This window comes from Neopsephotus bourkii, unplaced genomic scaffold (assembly GCF_033783945.1).
Source record: "Neopsephotus bourkii isolate Nb327-2 ecotype Australia unplaced genomic scaffold, CSIRO-AGI_Nbou_v1 NB_2, whole genome shotgun sequence".
In the NCBI taxonomy this organism is placed as follows: domain Eukaryota; kingdom Metazoa; phylum Chordata; class Aves; order Psittaciformes; family Psittacidae; genus Neopsephotus; species Neopsephotus bourkii.
Window position 1 is genome coordinate 1500514 of NW_026900519.1, and position 18560 is coordinate 1519073.

Consider the following 18560-nt stretch of genomic DNA (forward strand, 5'->3'; position numbering starts at 1 on the left):
GGCCTCCTGCCCGAGCTGGCTACAGGACATAGGAAGGTGGATGGCGAGGCCACAGCTCCAACCACCAACACCAGGGTGATGGGATGGGTGCTGTGGGTGGCCCTGGGGGTGGTGGTGGCCGGGGAGCAGCTCCGGAGCTCGGCATTCCCGGGTGTGGGTGTTGTTGGCCGGGCAGGAAGCTGCGAGTTCAGTCGTGCCACCTCTGCCTGATGGAACTGGGCACGGAGCTGCCTGGGAGGCTGGAACCCTGCTGACGGGGCCTGGGAGCTGCAGCCCTGTGGGTGAACCGCTGGGATGGGGATGGAGCTGCTGGGATCCCAGCACAGCTCAGGAGGCATCCATGGGATGCGGGTATCTCTGAGCTTGCACCTCGAGCCCATTGCGCTGGGGCACTTTCCCATCCTGGAGCACTGAGGGTCTCACCAGGGGGACTGGACCTTGCTGCTGGTCTGGCCACATCCCTCACATAGGGAAACGGAGGAGCTGCTCCTGTAGCTGTGGCTGCTCCCCGTGCTAGCGGTGGTGTGTGGATCCTGCTCATTGCTCCCAGTGCAGCACTGACCTGCAGGGACTCGCAGAGCTTGTGCCAGATTGTGCTGGTTTTGGGTTAGGGATGAATGAGATTTGAGTTCAGGAAGGAGCTTTGCTGCAGGAATGCCAGGCTGGCCCCTGCCGGCCCCCAAGGCCCAGTTGTATTCAATAAGCCCTGATCATTGCCCCCAGCTCAGTGCTGATCCCCCCGCTCTCGCCTGCAGCCGGAGCTGAGCTGGGTGCAGGACACACCATGGCTATGGGTACCCAGCTGGGGCTGCTGCTCTGGAAGAACTTCACCTACCGCCGGCGGCAGCGGGTGAGCAGGGGACCGGGATGGGAGGGTGCCCGGAGCCACTGGGTCCTGGTGCAGGGGCAGATAGAGCCCTGGGTACCGATGAGGACCCCCCCACCCATGGGTTTCCCCCAGCTCCAACTGGCCATCGAGATCCTGTGGCCCCTTTTCCTCTTCTTCATCCTGATCTCAGTGCGGCAATCCCACCCGCCCTTCAAGCAGCATGAGTGTGAGTGTCCCCCGGAGCCCCTGCTGAGTCACGCTTTGGGTTGGCAGGGCCCCCCCCATCCCCGTGCCTGCTGGGATCCCCTTACACGGGAGCCATTGGCTGGGGTGGAACCAGGGGACACAACCGCGGGGGGTGGGCACAAGCTGGGGGCTCGCTCGGTGCAGCCCCCCCCTCCCCGGACCCATCTCTCCCTCTCCCGCAGGCCACTTCCCCAGCAAGGCGCTGCCGTCGGCAGGGACCCTGCCCTGGCTGCAGGGCATCATCTGCAACATGAACAACCCCTGCTTCCGGCACCCCACTGCGGGAGAGGCCCCCGGCTTGGTGGGCAACTTCGACGGCTCCATGTGAGCACCGGGACCCCCGGAGGGGGGGGGTGTTGGTTCATGGGCAGGGGTCTCACTGCCCTCCCCGTGCCCCGCAGCCTCTCCCGGCTCCTGGCTGAAGCCCGGCGGGTTCTGCACCGTGCCCACGGGCAGCGGCTCCTGCGCAGCTTCGCCCGGCTCCTGCCCGCCCTGCGCCGGCTCCGCGGGAGCGGGACCCAGCGGAGGGGTGAGCACCGGGGCCGGGGGGGGCCGGAGGAGCGGGACCCCCCCGCGGATGACCCCGGCATCCCCCTCCTCTACCCGCAGCGCTGCCGGTGCGGGAGTACCTGAGGGAGGACGAGAGCTTCTCGCGGTTCCTCCGCACCAACACATCGCTATCCCCGGCGCTGGCGGACGAGCTGATGCGGGCTCGGCTCAGCCCCAGCATCGTGAGTGTCGGGGCAGCGCCCGTTCCCGGTGCTGGCCGGGGTCGGGGGCCACGCTGTGACCGTCCCTCTCCCCACAGCTCTCCCTGGCAGGCTCCGGCCGCCCGCTGCAGGACGTGGTCTGCAACGCCTCGGAGCTGGGGGGCTTCCTAAGGGGGGGTGACACCGCTTCCACCCAGCGCCTGCAGCGGGGGCTCTGCGCCCTGCCCGGCCCCCAGCTCCGTGCCATGGAGGGATCCTTCCTCTCCCAGCTCGACCTCCCCCGGCTCCTGGCGGTGAGGCCCCGGCCCGGTGCTGGGTGCTGGAAGGCACCGGGGCACAGACCCCCCCCACAAGAGGGGCTGAGATCCCGTTTCCCCTGCTCCCCTCATAGCAAGAGCTGAGCTCGGAGGCAGGCGGCATCGCTGGCACCGTGGAAGCCTTGGGGACCTTCGTACGGGATGCAGCATCCCTGATGGAGGAGGTAGCCCCCCTGCACCCCTGACCCCCACGGTGTCCCCAGGTATCCCAGTCCCCCACAGCCCCATCCCGCTCTCCCGAGGTCTCCTCCATGTCCAGCCTCGCCGAGCTGCGGCGGGAGCTGCAGGCGCTGATGGCCACCAACGCCAGCGCCACCGGCTCGGGCACCTTTGGGACCCTGTCGCGCATCGCCTGCGGGCACCCAGAGGGCGGGGGGCTGCGGGTCCCCTCCCTCAATTGGTACGAGGACAACGATGTCAAAGCCTTCCTGGACCGCAACAGCTCGGAGCAGAGAGCCGGGGCCGCGGGCAGCAGCAGCAGTGAGCGGGATGGGTAGCGGGGATGCAGCCAGGGGCTCCCTGAGCACGTTCCCCCTCGGGCTGCCCAGAGGTGGTGCTTTGGGGTCCGGTGGTGATGGCTCGGTCCTGCTCCCACCCAGGCCCCTTCTGCCGGGAGCTGCTCCGCAGCCTGGAGTCCAGCCCCATTTCCCAGATCTTCTGGCGTGGGATCAAGCCCCTCATCACCGGGAAGATCCTATACACACCGCCCGGCCCCGGCCCCGACAGCATCATGGCCGAGGTGAGCATGGGCCTGCGGGGGTCTGGGGGGGTCCCATCGCGGTCCTGCCTCACCCCGTGCCTCACACAGGTGAACCGGACGTTCCGGGAGCTGGCGGTGCTGGGGGAGGCAGGAGCTGCCTGGAGGGAGGTGGGACCCCGCATCTACACCTTCCTCAATGGCAGCCTGGAGATGCAGGTGCTGCGGGTGCGTGGCTCTTGGACCCTCTCCCCATTAGGGATGGGGCTGTGGGGTGGTGCGGGATGGGGATGCGGTGGGCTGCGGGAGTGGGGTGCAGTGTGGTGCAGGATGGGGATACAGGGGGGTACAGAGTGGTGCAGGATGGGGATACAGGGGGGTACAGTGTGGTGCAGGATTGGGGACAGGGGGTAAGTCTGGTGCAGGATGGGGATACAGGGGGGTACAGTCTGGTGCAGGATGGGGATACAGGGGGGTGCAGTGTGATGCAGGATGGGGATACAGGAGGGTACGGTGTGGTGCAGGATGGGGATACAGAGGGGTACAGTGTAGTGCAGGATGGGGATACAGGGGGGTGCAGTGTGATGCAGGATGGGGATACAGGGGGGTACAGTGTGGTGCAGGATGGGGATACAGGAGGGTACGGTGTGGTGCAGGATGGGGATACAGAGGGGTACAGTGTAGTGCAGGATGGGGATACACGATGGTACAGTGTAGTGCAGGATGGGGATACAGGATGGTACAGTGTAGTGCAGGATGGGGATACAGGATGGTACAGTGTAGTGCAGGATGGGGATACAGGATGGTACAGTGTAGTGCGGGATGGAGGTGCAGTGTGGAATGTGATGCATTGCCCGTGGTACCCTGGTGCTTTGCAGGACCTGCTGCTGGCCCAGGGGACAGCCGAGCTCCTGGATGGGTTCCTCAATGGCACCTCCTGGAAGCTGCCGGCGCTGGCCAGGCTCCTGGTGGAGCCGGGGCCGGGGCTCACTTGGCACCAAGTGTACGCCGATGCCGACACGGTGCTGAGCACGCTGTCACAGTTCATGGAGGTTTGTGTCACCCCAGCTGCCTGGGGGGGTTAGGCTGCTCCTGGAACCCCCCCATGAGCCCTGCCTGCACTGCCCTGCCTGCAGTGTGTCTGCCTGGACAAGATCGAGGCGGTGGCCACCGAGGAGCAGTTGGTGGCCCGGGCACTGGAGCTGCTGGAGGAGCAGCAGTTCTGGGCAGCGGTGGTCTTCCAGCCCCCCATCAATGCCACGGCCACCGCGCTGCCCCCCCACATCCGCTACAAGATCCGCATGGACATCGATGATGTCACCAGGACCAACAAGATCAAGGACAGGTTGGGGTTAACCCCCCCCCCCCAGGCACCTCCTGGGCAGTGGTGAGAGCCCCCCCTCTCCAAGCACCGTGCTCTGCCCCCAGGTTCTGGGACCCAGGCCCTGCAGCCGACCCCTTCAGCGACCTGCGCTACGTGTGGGGGGGGTTCGTCTACGTGCAGGACCTGGTGGAGCAGGCGGTGGTGCGGGTGCAGACCGGGGCTGCCCCACGGATGGGGGTCTATGTGCAGCAGATGCCCTACCCCTGCTATGTGGATGATGTGTGAGTGACCATCGAGGGAGGAATGGGGCCGAGCGCATCCTTCATGCACCATCCCAGTGCAGCATCACTGCCCGGTGGGATGGGGCCGAGCGCATCCTTCATGCACCTTCCCAGTGCAGCATCACTGCCCAGTGGGATGGGGCCGAGCGCATCCCTCATGCACCATCCCAATGCAGCATCACTGCCCGGTGGGATGGGGCCGAGCGCATCCCTCATGCACCATCCCAATGCAGCATCACTGCCCGGTGGGATGGGGCCGAGCGCATCCCTCATGCACCATCCCAATGCAGCATCACTGCCCGGTGGGATGGGGCCGAGCGCATCCTTCATGCACCATCCCAATGCAGCATCACTGCCCGGTGGGATGGGGCCGAGCGCATCCTTCATGCACCATCCCAATGCAGCATCACTGCCCGGTGGGATGGGGCTGAGTGCATCCCTCATGCACCATCCCCATGCAGCATCACTGCCCGGTGGGATGGGGCCGAGCGCATCCTTCATGCACCATCCCAATGCAGCATCACTGCCCGGTGGGATGGGGCCGAGCGCATCCCTCATGCACCATCCCCATGCAGCATCACTGCCCGGTGGGATGGGGCTGAGCGCATCCCTCATGCACCATCCCCATGCAGCATCACTGCCCGGTGGGATGGGGCTGAGCGCATCCCTCATGCACCATCCCAATGCAGCATCACTGCCCGGTGGGATGGGGCTGAGCGCATCCCTCATGCACCATCCCAATGCAGCATCACTGCCCGGTGGGATGGGGCTGAGCGCATCCCTCATGCACCATCCCAATGCAGCATCACTGCCCGGTGGGATGGGGCTGAGCGCATCCCTCATGCACCATCCCAATGCAGCATCACTGCCCGGTGGTGACCCGGGGCTGGTCCATGCCCTGTGTGTCCCTTGCCCCGTGGTGGCCCGAGGTGTCCAGATGGATTTGGAAGGGCTGGTGCCATCTCACCCAGGTTCCTGCGGGTCCTGAACCGCTCGCTGCCCCTCTTCATGACGCTGGCCTGGATCTACTCAGTGGCCATGATCATCAAGGGGGTGGTGCATGAGAAGGAGACGCGTCTCAAGGAGACCATGAAGACCATGGGTCTGAGCAATGGGATCCTCTGGCTCAGCTGGTTCCTCAGCAGCTTCATCCCCTTCCTCCTCAGCTCTGCCCTCCTCGTCCTCATCCTCAAGGCAGGTTGCAGGCCACGGGTGACACAGGGAGCACGGGGGACAAGGGGGATCTGCAGGCTCCAACCTGCCTCTATCCACAGCTGGGAAACATCCTGCCCTACAGTGACCCAGCCGTCATCTTCCTCTTCCTGGGCACCTTCTCCGTGGCCACCATCAGCCAGTGCTTCCTCATCAGCACCTTCTTCCCCCGCGCCAACCTGGCCTCGGCTTGCGGCGGCATCATCTACTTCTCCCTCTACCTGCCCTACGTGCTCTGTGTCGCCTGGCGCGACCACATCACCTTCCCACTGCGCATCCTCGTGGTGAGCAGCCACCGATGCCCCTTCCCCAATGCCCCTAAGAGGGGGTTTTGGGGCTGAACCCCCCCCCCCGGGGCTGTTTTTGCTGCCACCAGAGCCTGCTGTCACCGGTGGCCTTTGGGTTCGGCTGTGAGTACTTCTCCCTCTATGAGGAGCAAGGGATGGGCATCCAGTGGCACAACCTGGGTACCAGCCCCGTGCCAGGAGACCCCTACAACTTCGCCATGGCCATGGGGCTGCTGCTGCTCGATGCCATCCTCTATGGCCTGGCCACATGGTACCTCGAGGGTGTCTTCCCAGGTGAGTGCAGCCCTCCCTTCCCAGGCCCTGGCACCCCCAGTGCCTGGCCCCGCTCAGCCCCATCTGCTGCAGGTCAGTACGGGATTCCCAAGCCCTGGAATTTCCCCTTCCTCAAGAGCTATTGGCTTGGGGAGGCCTCCTTGGCCAGGCAGCCCCCGTACCCCACCAGCCCCCTCACTGTGCCCCAAGGTGAGCCCCTGCCCTAAGGGTGGCAGCCATGGGGCTGAGCTGGACCCCTTCCACCCGGGTCCTGCCCCCCGTGGGGATGGATCCAGCTCAGGACCTGACCCCTCCGGTGCCTCCCAGTGCTGGTGGAGGAGCCGCCTGCCCAGCTCCAGCCCGGTGTCTCCATCCGCAACCTGGTGAAGATCTATGGCAACAGCAGCCGTGCGGCCGTCAACGGCCTGAGCCTGGACTTCTACGAGGGGCAGATCACCTCCTTCCTGGGCCACAACGGTGCCGGCAAGACCACCACCATGTGAGCTGGAGGGGCTGGGGACTGGCTCTGCCCCAACCTGGGTCTGAGCATCCCACATGGAGCAGCGCACGCATCCCTTCCCCAAGCCCCACTGGTCCATGATCCCCTTTCTGCTGGTCCCCCCACCCAGGTCCATCTTGACCGGCCTCCTGCCCCCCACCTCTGGCACTGCCTACATCCTGGGCTGGGACATCCGCTCCGATATCGACAGCATCCGTAGGACCATGGGGATGTGTCCCCAGCACAACGTGCTCTTTGACATGTAAGCAGGGGGGCAGTGTAGGGTCGGGGTGGGGGGGGGGGTGCAGGCAGGGGTGCCCCCTTCCCCTTGCCCACCCCATCCTGCCCATCCCAGCCTCACAGTGGAGGAACACGTCTGGTTCTATGGGCGGCTGAAGGGGCTGTCGGAGGAGCGGGTGAAGGCGGAGATGGAGCAGCTGATCCAGGACACGGGGCTGCCCCACAAGCGCCGGGAGCAGACCAGGAACCTCTCAGGTGCGTGTTAGGGGCAGGACCAGCGCCCAAACTGGGGTTTGTGGCCATGGGCCCCCCAAACACTGTCCCTGTGCCCCATAGGGGGGATGCAGCGGAAGCTCTCGGTGGCCATCGCCTTCGTGGGGGGCTCTCGGGTCGTCATCCTGGATGAGCCCACGGCTGGTGTTGATCCCTACTCCCGCCGCAGCATCTGGGAGCTGCTGCTCAAGTACCGCAAAGGTCAGGGATGGGGATGGGGGGGGTCCCCCCAACCCTTTGGGTTGAGCAAAGAGGGGTCCGGGGCCAAGCCCGCTCGCTGCCCCAGGCCGCACCATCATCCTGTCCACGCACTACATGGACGAGGCGGAGCTGCTGGGGGACCGCACTGCCATCATCTCGCAGGGCCGGCTCTGCTGCTGCGGGTCCCCGCTCTTCCTCAAGGCCAGGCTGGGCACTGGGTACCACCTCACCCTGGTGAAGCGGGAGCGGTTCGGGACCGGCGGCAGCACCGGCATCGTCCCCGGCATCACCAAAAAGGTGAGTCCATGCATCAGCCCGAAGGGTGGCCGCTGCCTCCATCCCTTGTACAGAGGGGATGCAGAGCCCCAGGCTTGGGGCTGGATCCCCTGCAATGTGCCAGATTCCAGCCACCCATTCCCACAGGAAGGCAGCGACTCGGAGCGCAGCAGTGACACAGGGCTGGGCAGCGACCGGGGCAGCGAGGCCAGCGCCGTGGGTGAGGATCCATCCATCCATCCTTGTGCCCCAGCACAGCATCACCCCCATGTATCTCCCATCAGCTTGTAGCGACTGTGCCCTGTGCTCTCATGGCCCCCCTGCAGTGATGGGGCCAAAGGGGGTCCCTGTCCCCCCATCCCCTTGGGGACCCTTAGGCTGGGATGCAGCCACCAGGTTTCCAGCCCCACTTCCCCGTCCCCCCAGATGTGGTCCAGTTGTCGGCACTGATCCAGAAGCTGGTACCCGGCTCCCGGCTGGTGGAGGACATCGGGCACGAGGTGCTCTTTGTCCTGCCCTACAGCGGGGCCAAGGACGGTGCCTTCGGGGACCTGTTCCGAGAGCTGGACGCCCGCCTGGGGGAATTGGGCATCTCCAGCTATGGCATCTCCGACACCACCCTGGAAGAGGTACCGGCTCCTGCAGTGCCCCCTGTGACCAGGGCAGGGGGGATTTGCCTATCTGGGGCTGTGGGTGCTGGTGCCTGTATTTAATGCCAGCCCCCTCCCACCCTCAGATCTTTCTGAAGGTGGCCCCGGACATGGCGGTGGACACCGGCACAGGAGGTAAAACCCCATGGTGCTGGTGGGAGCTTTGGGATGCAGGGGGGGACCAGGGGGAGATGCTCATCAGCCCGGAGCAGGGGTGCAGGTGTCCCCAGCACCCTATATGGCCGTTACCCTCACTAGGAGCACCCATGGGTGCAGGAAGGTGTCCAGGGTGGCCTCAGTTCCCCCCCCGCCAATCTGACCCTTGTTTTGTCAGGCACGGAGCAAGGAGCAGCGCCCAGCGAGGGGGGGGATATGGAAGCAGCCGATGGGGAGCTGGGTAAGGAGCAGGGAGCTGGGACCCCTGAGCTGCCCAGCCCCTGCCTTGGGGTGTCCCCAACACCCCTGGGCTGGGGCCGTGGTGCGTGTCCATCCGCACACATCCATCCAAGCAGGCAGCCCTTTGGGGATGCATCCTTTGTGCAAGGAGCGGGGACAGTGGTGGGACTGGGGGGAGCCCAGCTCTGTGCAGGGGTCAGGATGGGGCATGAAATCCCAGGGAACGTACCCAGGGATCTTCTCATGGAGACAGAGCTGGTGTGGGGGCAGCCACGGGAGTCTTGGGGGGGGGGGGGAACAGTTTGGGGTGCCAGGTCTGCCCTGGGGCAGTGCTAACCCTGATGGGCAGGCACCGGCGTGGCTGTAACCCCTCTTTCCTCTCCTTTACACTGAGCCCGAGGACCCCGGCGAGGTAGGAACTGGAGGCTGGGGGGGGGTCCTGTTGTGTCCCTGCATGCAGCACCCATCCCTGCTGGGCTGCGGGGTGTCCCTGCCAGCACAATGTCCCCCTGTGCGCTGCCTGGTGTGAGCCCCTGCCCCTTGCTGCCCGCTTTGCCAGACCCCGACTTGGAGCCAGGCCCAGCCCCGTCTCTGCCCTTGCAGCAGAGGAGCCCCAAGAGACAGACCTGCTGCGGGGGGGGGCCGGGCAGGCCTGCGGCAGGGTGAGGGGCTGGGCTCTCACCCGCCAGCAGCTCCGCGCCCTCTTCATCAAGAGGATGCTCCATGCCCGACGCAGCACCCGGGGCTTCCTCGCACAGGTACAGCCCAGGGGATGGGGCTGTGGTGTGAAGGGCGATGGGGCAGGACCCAGCCCTGACCCCCGGTCCCATCCCCAGATCGTGCTCCCCGCTGTGTTCGTCTGCATCGCGCTGCTCTTCAGCCTCATCGTGCCGCCCTTCGGGAAGTACCCTCCGCTGCGCCTGCAGCCCTGGATGTACGGGCGGCAGTTCACCTTCTTCAGGTGTGTCCCCAGCCCTCCGAACCCCCACATCCTCCCGGTGCCCTCCCCCTCTCCCCAGCTCACTTCTGCATCCCCCTGCAGCAACGATGCACCGGGGGACCCGGACACATCCCGGCTCCTGGGTGCGCTCCTGGCCGAGCCGGGCTTCGGCACCGAGTGCATGAAGGATGCTGGGGAGGAGTGAGTGCCTGCGCCCAGCATGGGGCTGAGCGGCTGGGGCAGGGTGGCCCCGGGGCCCATGGCTCCCCCAGGAGCAGCCCCGTGGTCCTGCGGGACCCCCGGTCCCCGTGGTGGGGATGCTGGCAGGTCCCGGTGCCTCTGGCTCACACCAGGCTGGTAACGGGGGTCTTTATCCCCTCCTTGTGCCGTGCCGGGTGCCCAGGACGGGGCCATGCCCACCGGCTTCCCATCCCGATGGCTTCTCGACCCCCCCGGTCCCCCCGGCCGTGCTGGAAGCGTTGAGACGTGGGAACTGGACACAGGCTGAGCCGTCCCCCCCCTGCCAGTGCAGTGGCCCTGGGGCCAGCAGGATGCTGCCCGACTGCCCCGAGGGGGCGGGGGGGCTCCCGCCACCCCAGGTAACCCCCAGCCCGCATCAGGGCCAGTCCCGGGGTGCTGCGGGTGCAGGTGATGCTGTGGGTGCAGGCAATGCTATGGGTGCAGGTGATGCTGTGGGTGCAGGTGATGCTGCGGGTGCAGGCGATGCTATGGGTGCAGGCGATGCTGTGGGTGCAGGTGATGCTGCGGGTGCAGGCGATGCTGTGGGTGCAGGTGATGCTGTGGGTGCAGGCGATGCTATGGGTGCAGGTGATGCTGTGGGTGCAGGTGATGCTGCGGGTGCAGGCGATGCTGTGGGTGCAGGTGATGCTGTGGGTGCAGGCGATGCTGTGGGTGCAGGTGATGCTGCGGGTGCAGGCGATGCTGTGGGTGCAGGTGATGCTGTGGGTGCAGGTGATGCTGCGGGTGCAGGTGATGCTGTGGGTGCAGGTGATGCTGTGGGTGCAGGTGATGCTGCGGGTGCAGGCGATGCTGCGGGTGCAGGTGATGCTGTGGGTGCAGGCGATGCTGCCGGTGCAGGTGATGCTGTGGGTGCAGGCGATGCTGTGGGTGCAGGTGATGCTGTGGGTGCAGGCGATGCTGTGGGTGCAGGTGATGCTGCGGGTGCAGGTGATGCTGCGGGTGCAGGTGATGCTGCGGGTGCAGGTGATGCTGTGGGTGCAGGTGATGCTGTGGGTGCAGGTGATGCTGCGGGTGCAGGCGATGCTGTGGGTGCAGGTGATGCTGTGGGTGCAGGTGATGCTATGGGTGCAGGTGATGCTGTGGGTACAGGTGATACTATGGGTGCAGGTGATGCTGTGGGTACAGGTGATGCTATGGGTGCAGGTGATGCTGTGGGTACAGGTGATGCTATGGGTGCAGGTGATGCTGTGGGTGCAGGTGATGCTGTGGGTGCAGGTGATGCTGTGGGTGCAGGCGATGCTGCGGGTGCAGGTGATGCTGTGGGTGCAGGTGATGCTGTGGGTGCAGGCGATGCTGCGGGTGTCCGTGTGTCCATGCAGCCCATCCGTCCTCCCGTCCCCTCCAGGTCCGAAGGGGCACCGGTGACATCCTGCAGAACCTGACGGGCAGGAACATCTCGGACTACCTGGTGAAGACCTATCCCCAGATCATCCGCCAGGAGTGAGTGCTGGGGAGCGGGAGGGATGCTGCGGGCCGAACCCACCCGCAGCACCGCAGGGTAAAGGGGGGGCACTCGTGGCCGGGCGCTGCCGCAGCGTCTCCTCGGGGGTTATTTCCCCCCTTCTTGAACCTCTTTCAGGCTGAGGAACAAGAAGTGGGTGAACGAGCAGAGGTGAGAGCGGGCAAGGGGGAGGCTGGAGCTTTCCCTGCGGGCTTGAGCTGTGCGCCCCTCCCCGTGGTGCCTGGGCGGGCGCGGGGCAGGGTTTGGGCTGGGATGCAGGATGTCTCTCCCCGCAGATACGGAGGCTTCTCTCTGGGTGCCGGCGGCTCCCAGGCGCTGCCCACGGCGGCGGAGGTGGATGCGGTGGTGCTGGAGCTTCGGGCACTGTTCAACATCACCCGGGTACGGATGCGGATCTGTCCCGTCCCCCCCCATCCCGGTGCTGGCACGGCTCTGGACCAACCCCCCTCCTCACCCCGTGTCCCCACCTCTAGGGCAGCCCCTCGGACCGGCTCCTGGCCAACCTCAGCCGCTTCATTGAGGGCTTGGACTCCCGCAGGAACATCAAGGTCCTGGGGGTCCCGTAGCGGGGAGTGATGGGGGGCAGCAGGGATGTGGCCCCCCGGGGTTGGAGCAGCCAGGGATGGACCGAGGGGAATGGGAATGGGGCTGGAGGGGGGCTCTGAACCACTGGGCTCCCTTGGGCTGCAGGTCTGGTTCAACAACAAGGGCTGGCACGCCATGGTCTCCTTCCTCAACGTGGCCAGCAATGGGCTGCTGCGCGCCCGGCTCCCCCCCGGCACCGACCCCGCGCTCTTCGGCATCACGGCCACCAACCACCCGCTCAACCTCACCAAGGAGCAGCTCTCAGAGGCTGCCCTGTGAGTGCTGGGGACGGGGGTCCTGTGGGACCACCCCTCCCATCCCTGGCTGAGCCCTCCCCTCCGCGGCAGGATGGCCACCTCCGTGGATGTGCTGGTCTCCATCTGCGTCATCTTCGCCATGTCCTTCGTCCCGGCCAGCTTCGTGCTCTTCCTCATCGAGGAGCGGGTCAGCAAAGCCAAGCACCTCCAGTTCGTCAGCGGGATGAAGCCCGTCACCTACTGGCTGGGCAACTTTGCCTGGGATATGGTGCGGGATGGGGATAGGGATGGGGGCACAGACCCAGGGGGCCAGGTTCCACTGTGACCCCCCCCTTCCTGCCTTCTCCATGCCCACAGTGCAACTACCTGGTCCCTGCGCTGCTCGTCATCCTCATCTTCCTCTGCTTCCAGCAGGAGTCCTATGTGTCTGCTGCCAACCTGCCCTCCCTGGTGCTGCTGCTGCTGCTCTATGGGTGAAGGGCCGGGGCTAAACCCATCTGGAGGGCTCTGAGCAGGGCTATGGGCAGCCCTGGCTCTGGGGCTCATGGTGATGAGGGCTGGGATCTGTGCCTCAGCCAGCTCCTTCCTCTCTGCCCCTGCAGATGGTCCATCACCCCGCTGATGTACCCGGCCTCCTTCCTCTTCAGCATCCCCAGCACCGCATACGTGGCCCTGACGTGCATCAACCTCTTCATCGGCATCAACGGCAGCGTGGCCACCTTTGTGCTGGAGCTCTTTGTGGACAAGGTGAGCCTTGGGCTTTCCCAAACCCCCTTCCCATCCCTATGGGGCTGGCACCAGCCCCTCCACCCCTTTTATTGCTGCCCCGGCAGAACCTCAACGACATCAACCGCATCCTGAAGAAGGTTTTCCTCATCTTCCCCCACTTCTGCCTGGGCCGCGGTCTCATTGACATGGTGAAGAACCAGGCGATGGCCGATGCCTTCGAGAGGTTCGGTGAGTCTGGGGGTCCCAGGGATGCTCCCCCTCCCCAAACTCAGTGCGGGGACCCCCCTATGTGCCCCCCTCCTACGGCTCCTTTTGCAGGGGACAGGCGCTTTGTGTCCCCCCTGTCCTGGGATCTAGCAGGGAAGAACATGTTCGCCATGGCCATTGAGGGCATCATCTTCTTCCTCTTCACCCTCCTGCTTCAATACCGCTTCTTCCTGCGGCTCGGGTGAGGAGCGGCCATGGGGCAGCCGTGGGGCAGCCATGGGGCGGGCAGCCCTGGAAGTGCCCCTGCCGCTGTCACCGCCAGGCCTCGGGCTCTGGAGCTGCCCTCACTGGGGGAAGAGGACCAGGACGTGGCCATGGAGCGGGTGAGGGTGGGCAGCGCCTCCCCGCACGGCCACCTCCTGATGCTGAGGGACCTCACCAAGGTGCGTGCCCTGCTCCTGGACCTGGACCGGGGCTGCGGGGCTGCAGCATCTCCCATAGCCCCAGTCCCTCCCCTGGGTGCTGGCTGGGACCCGGAGCTGGAGCCGGAGCCGGACCCGGAGCCGGAGCCGCATCCGGAGCATCCCCATCTCCTCCCCGCAGGTTTACCGGCGCAGGAAGGCTCCGGCCGTGGACCGGCTCTGCGTGGCCGTGCCTCCCGGTGAGGTGAGCACTGGCACATAGGGGATGATGGCCATAGAGCCCCATGGGGCTGCCGGTAACCCCGCTCTGCACCCGCAGTGCTTCGGCCTCCTGGGGGTCAATGGGGCTGGGAAAACGTCCACCTTCAAGATGCTGACGGGGGACACGGAGGTGACGCTGGGGGAGGCCTGGCTCAAAGGACACAGGTAGGGCCCTGGGGCTCACCCTCTCCTTGTCCCCACAGCACGGGTCCATCCTCCCCATCCCCGCACTGCGCTCATCCTCATCCCTGCAGTGCGCCCATCCCCATCCCAGCAGCCTGCTCAGCCTTGTCCCCGTGTCCTGAGCCCTGTCCCCATGTCCTGAGCCCTGTCCCTGTGTCCTGAGCCCTGTCCCCATGTACTCAGCCCTGTCCCCATGTTCTCAGCCCTGTCCCCATGTCCTGAGCCCTGTCCCCATGTCCTGAGCCCTGTCCCCATGTCCTGAGCCCTGTCCCCGTGTCCTGAGCCCTGTCCCCATGTCCTGAGCCCTGTCCCCGTGTCCTGAGCCCTGTCCCCATGTCCTGAGCCCTGTCCCCATGTCCTGAGCCCTGTCCCCGTGTCCTGAGCCCTGTCCCCATGTACTCAGCCCTGTCCCCGTGTCCTGAGCCCTGTCCCCGTGTCCTGAGCCCTGTCCCCGTGTCCTGAGCCCTGTCCCCGTGTCCTGAGCCCTGTCCCCATATCCTGACCCCTGTCCCCGTGTCCTGAGCCCTGTCCCCATGTCCTGAGCCCTGTCCCCATGTCCTGAGCCCTGCCCCGTGTCCTGAGCCCTGTCCCTGTGTCCTGAGCCCTGTCCCCGTGTCCTGAGCCCTGTCCCCATATCCTGACCCCTGTCCCCGTGTCCTGAGCCCTGTCCCTGTCCCCGCAGCGTGCTCACCGACCCGCAGTCCGTCCGCCAGCACATGGGGTACTGTCCCCAGTTTGATGCCATCACAGACCTGCTGACGGGACGGGAGCATCTGGAATTCTACAGCCGCCTGCGTGGGGTCCCGGAGGAGGAGATCCCCAGGGTACGGCCCAAAGCCCCCCCCCCTCCAGCGCAGGGGACCCCCATCCTCATCCCCTCGCATCTCCCCTCAGCTGGCTCAATGGGGCATCACCAAGATGGGGCTGGCACCGCATGCAGACCGGCCAGCGGGCAAGTACAGTGGGGGCAACAAGCGCAAGCTCTCCACAGCCATCGCCCTGCTCGGCTCCCCCCCCATTGTCTTCCTGGTGAGTGGGGGGGCAGCGATGGGGGGGGGGGGGGTCCCCACAGCAGCTCCTGGCCCCCACATGGCCGCTGTCACAGGATGAGCCCACAACGGGGATGGACCCACGAGCGCGGCGCTTCCTGTGGGATCGCATCCTGAGCGTCATCCGGGAGGGCAGGTCCGTGGTGCTCACATCCCACAGGTGAGCCCCTGCCCCGGGATCCATGCAGATTCATGCAGATCCATGCAGATCCAAGCAGATCCATGCAGACCCATGCAGATCCATGCAGACCCATGCAGATCCATGCAGATCCATGCAGATCCATGCAGACCCATGCAGATCCATGCAGACCCATGCAGACCCGTGCAGACCCATGCAGATCCATGCAGACCCATGCAGATCCATGCAGACCCATGCAGATCCATGCAGATCCATGCAGATCCAAGCAGATCCATGCAGATCCATGCAGATCCATGCAGATCCAAGCAGATCCAAGCAGATCCAAGCAGATCCAAGCAGATCCATGCAGATCCATGCAGATCCAAGCAGATCCATGCAGACCCATGCAGATCCATGCAGACCCATGCAGACCCATGCAGATCCGTGCAGATCCATGCAGATCCATGCAGACCCATGCAGACCCATGCAGATCCAAGCAGATCCATGCAGATCCATGCAGATCCATGCAGACCCATGCAGACCCATGCAGATCCAAGCAGATCCATGCAGATCCATGCAGACCCATGCAGATCCAAGCAGATCCATGCAGATCCATGCAGATCCAAGCAGATCCATGCAGATCCATGCAGACCCATGCAGATCCAAGCAGATCCATGCAGATCCATGCAGATCCAAGCAGATCCATGCAGATCCGTGCAGATCCATGCAGACCCATGCAGATCCATGCAGATCCATGCAGACCCATGCAGATCCAAGCAGATCCATGCAGATCCATGCAGACCCATGCAGATCCATGCAGATCCATGCAGATCCATGCAGATCCATGCAGATCCATGCAGATCCAAGCAGATCCAAGCAGATCCATGCAGACCCATGCAGATCCAAGCAGATCCATGCAGATCCATGCAGATCATGCAGACCATGCAGATCCATGCAGATCCATGCAGACCGAGATCCATTCCATGCAGATCCAGCAGACCAGCAGATCCAGCAGATCCAGCAGACCATGCAGATCCATGCAGATCCATGCAGACCCATGCAGACAAGCAGATCCAAGCAGATCCATGCAGATCCAAGCAGATCCAAGCAGATCCATGCAGATCCAAGCAGATCCATGCAGATCCAAGCAGATCCAAGCAGATCCATGCAGATCCAAGCTGATCCATGCAGATCCATGGAGATCCAAGCAGATCCATGCAGATCCATGCAGATCCAAGCAGATCCAAGCAGATCCAAGCAGATCCGTGCAGATCCGTGCAGATCCATGCAGATCCATGCAGATCCATGCAGATCCAAGCAGATCCAAGCAGATCCATGCAGATCCATGCAGATCCATGCAGATCCAAGCAGAGGGGAGACACCTCTGCCCCACGGCACCCTTGGAGCAGAGGGAGCCCGCTCTGCCCCATGGAACCCCACATTTCCCCCCACAGCATGGAGGAGTGCGAGGCACTGTGCACCAGGATGGCCATCATGGTCAACGGCCGCTTCCGCTGCTTGGGCAGCGTCCAGCACCTCAAGAGCAGGTACTGGGGCTTAGGGAGGTGGGGGGCACTGCATCAGCATCCTGCAACAACAGGGATGTGGATGGTCCGGAGGTGGGGGGCACTGCATCAGCATCCTGCAACAGGGATGTGGATGGTCCGGAGGTGGGGGGCACTGCATCAGCATCCTGCAACAACAGGGATGTGGATGGTCCGGAGGTGGGGGGCACTGCATCAGCATCCTGCAACAACAGGGATGTGGATGGTCCGGAGGTGGGGGGCACTGCATCAGCATCCTGCAACAGGGATGTGGATGGTCCAACAGGGATGTGGATGGTCCCTGCAGCAATGCCCTCGTGTCCGAGCAGGTTTGGGGATGGATACACAGTGATGGTGCGGGTCGGGGACCCCGATCCGGCACCGGTGGAGAGCCTGATGCAGCGGCGCTTCCCCGGCATGGTGCTGAAGGAGCGGCACGGGGGGCTGCTGCAGTTCCACCTCCCCTCCCGCAGCGCCTCCCTCGCCAGCATCTTCAGCGTCCTGGCAGCGCACCGCGGGCCCTGCCGCATCCAGGACTACTCCGTGTCCCAAACCACCCTGGACCAGGTGATGGGGGATGCAGGGCATGAGGACAAGAAGGGGTTGGGGTCCTGCTGGCGCTGCCCCTCACCCGCCCTCCCGCAGGTCTTTGTGCACTTCGCCAGGGAGCAGAGTGATGAGGACCCTGATAAGGATGCGGCCCCCGCAGTGCTCAGCCCCGAGAGGAGGCTGACACCGTTCCTGGAGGATGACAGCTACCAGGAGAGCGTTGTGTGAGTGGGGCCACGGTGCCCCACGGACCCCCTGGACACTCCAGCGCAGGGCTGGCCCTGGCTCCCCCTATCAGCGGGGTTGTACCCTCCGTGGGGGGGGAGCTGAGTCGGATGTGGGGTCTACATGGGCCGGGCTGGGTGCTGGGCTGGTCCCAGCCCCCCCCGGGTGCTCTGATGCAAAGAGGAATTCAATAAAGACCCATGGTACCGCCCCCGGGCAGCATCGCCTTCACCCCACTGCAGCCCCATTGGGGACACAGGGTGGGGGGCACAGCAGGGTGACCCCCCCCCCTCCATGGCTTCCCAAGAGACCAGAGTCTTCCTCACCCCTGGGCAGGGGTCTGTGCCCGACACCCCCTTCGTCTCCACCATCACCCCTCCAGGGTGCCCCAGTGCTGGGCAGGGGTCGTGCCCCTCACCCCTGGGTGTCCCCTCAGCCCCTGGACCCTGTGGTACCAAGGTTTTGGGATGCCCATTTCCCCCCTCATATCCCTCTCCTGTGCTGGGGCTCCACATGGGGGGCCACAAGTACCTCCCATCCCTCTGCCACGGAGCGGGGGACAAAAGGGGTGTCCCTGGGCTGTGGGGTTGTGATTGCCCCCTAAAATGGGGGCGAAAGGAGCAAAATATGGAACGCTTCACGAATTTGCGTGTCATCCTTGCGCAGGGGCCATGCTAATCTTCTCTGTATCGTTCCAATTTTAGTATATGTGCTGCCGAAGCGAGCACGATTCCTGCTCCTCCCCAAATGCTATTTAAACCTCTCTTATTTGATATTTTTCACGTCATGGCGAATTCCTATTTCGTCGGTTTCTCCTTTGCCTTCCCTCTACCACTACATTCTGCACAATATCCGCCGTTTCTATCTTCTAAATCCCGTTTTTTAATCGGCATTCTTGCCGTTTCCGAAGCGTTTTTAAAGCGATGTACGTAGGGAGCGCTTCTCATTTGCATACCGGGGCGGGGCCCCGGCTCGCTTCTGCCACAGTCCCAGGGTGCCCCGGCGGCGCTCGCGCACGCGCACTGACGCCGCCGGTGGAGGAAGATGGCGGCGGGCG

The 18560-nt window shown here is 64.7% G+C and overlaps 1 protein-coding gene and 1 non-coding gene across 2 annotated transcripts; one reads left to right on the forward strand and one right to left on the reverse strand.

Moving 5' to 3' along the window:
* The first annotated feature begins 564 nt into the window (after nucleotides 1-564).
* On the forward strand, nucleotides 565-17553 carry ABCA7 (ATP binding cassette subfamily A member 7). The gene is made up of 50 exons (XM_061362013.1): nucleotides 565-850; nucleotides 962-1055; nucleotides 1258-1399; nucleotides 1477-1604; nucleotides 1685-1806; nucleotides 1884-2078; nucleotides 2177-2266; nucleotides 2345-2582; nucleotides 2702-2841; nucleotides 2911-3027; nucleotides 3678-3851; nucleotides 3936-4144; nucleotides 4228-4404; nucleotides 5376-5598; nucleotides 5679-5900; nucleotides 5993-6197; nucleotides 6270-6386; nucleotides 6504-6675; nucleotides 6806-6937; nucleotides 7031-7170; nucleotides 7252-7389; nucleotides 7475-7686; nucleotides 7813-7885; nucleotides 8092-8294; nucleotides 8402-8450; nucleotides 8650-8712; nucleotides 9106-9123; nucleotides 9315-9469; nucleotides 9548-9672; nucleotides 9754-9852; nucleotides 10055-10250; nucleotides 11258-11352; nucleotides 11492-11524; nucleotides 11650-11755; nucleotides 11848-11922; nucleotides 12065-12234; nucleotides 12307-12484; nucleotides 12574-12689; nucleotides 12819-12963; nucleotides 13050-13173; nucleotides 13264-13393; nucleotides 13475-13595; nucleotides 13756-13818; nucleotides 13894-14000; nucleotides 14701-14842; nucleotides 14913-15047; nucleotides 15124-15227; nucleotides 16640-16732; nucleotides 17059-17296; nucleotides 17375-17553. The coding sequence occupies exons 1-50, from the start codon at nucleotides 785-787 to the stop codon at nucleotides 17504-17506; spliced, it is 6741 nt and encodes a 2246-aa protein (XP_061217997.1). The 5' UTR covers nucleotides 565-784; the 3' UTR covers nucleotides 17507-17553.
* Nucleotides 17554-18124: 571 nt separating this feature from the next.
* LOC133216976 (U6 spliceosomal RNA) lies at nucleotides 18125-18231 on the reverse strand. The gene has a single exon (XR_009726783.1). It is a non-coding gene; the product is annotated as a U6 spliceosomal RNA (small nuclear RNA).
* Between the last annotated feature and the right edge of the window lie 329 nt (nucleotides 18232-18560).

Bases quoted from the DNA above. Each gene is read 5' to 3' on its own strand.
- ABCA7 (XM_061362013.1), top strand. From the start codon at position 785: ATGGCTATGGGTACCCAGCTGGGGCTGCTGCTCTGGAAGAACTTCACC. The intron at 12,485-12,573 runs GTGCGGGATGGG...CCATGCCCACAG, and splicing joins GCAACTTTGCCTGGGATATG to TGCAACTACCTGGTCCCTGC. The intron at 14,843-14,912 runs GTACGGCCCAAA...ATCTCCCCTCAG, and splicing joins CGGAGGAGGAGATCCCCAGG to CTGGCTCAATGGGGCATCAC.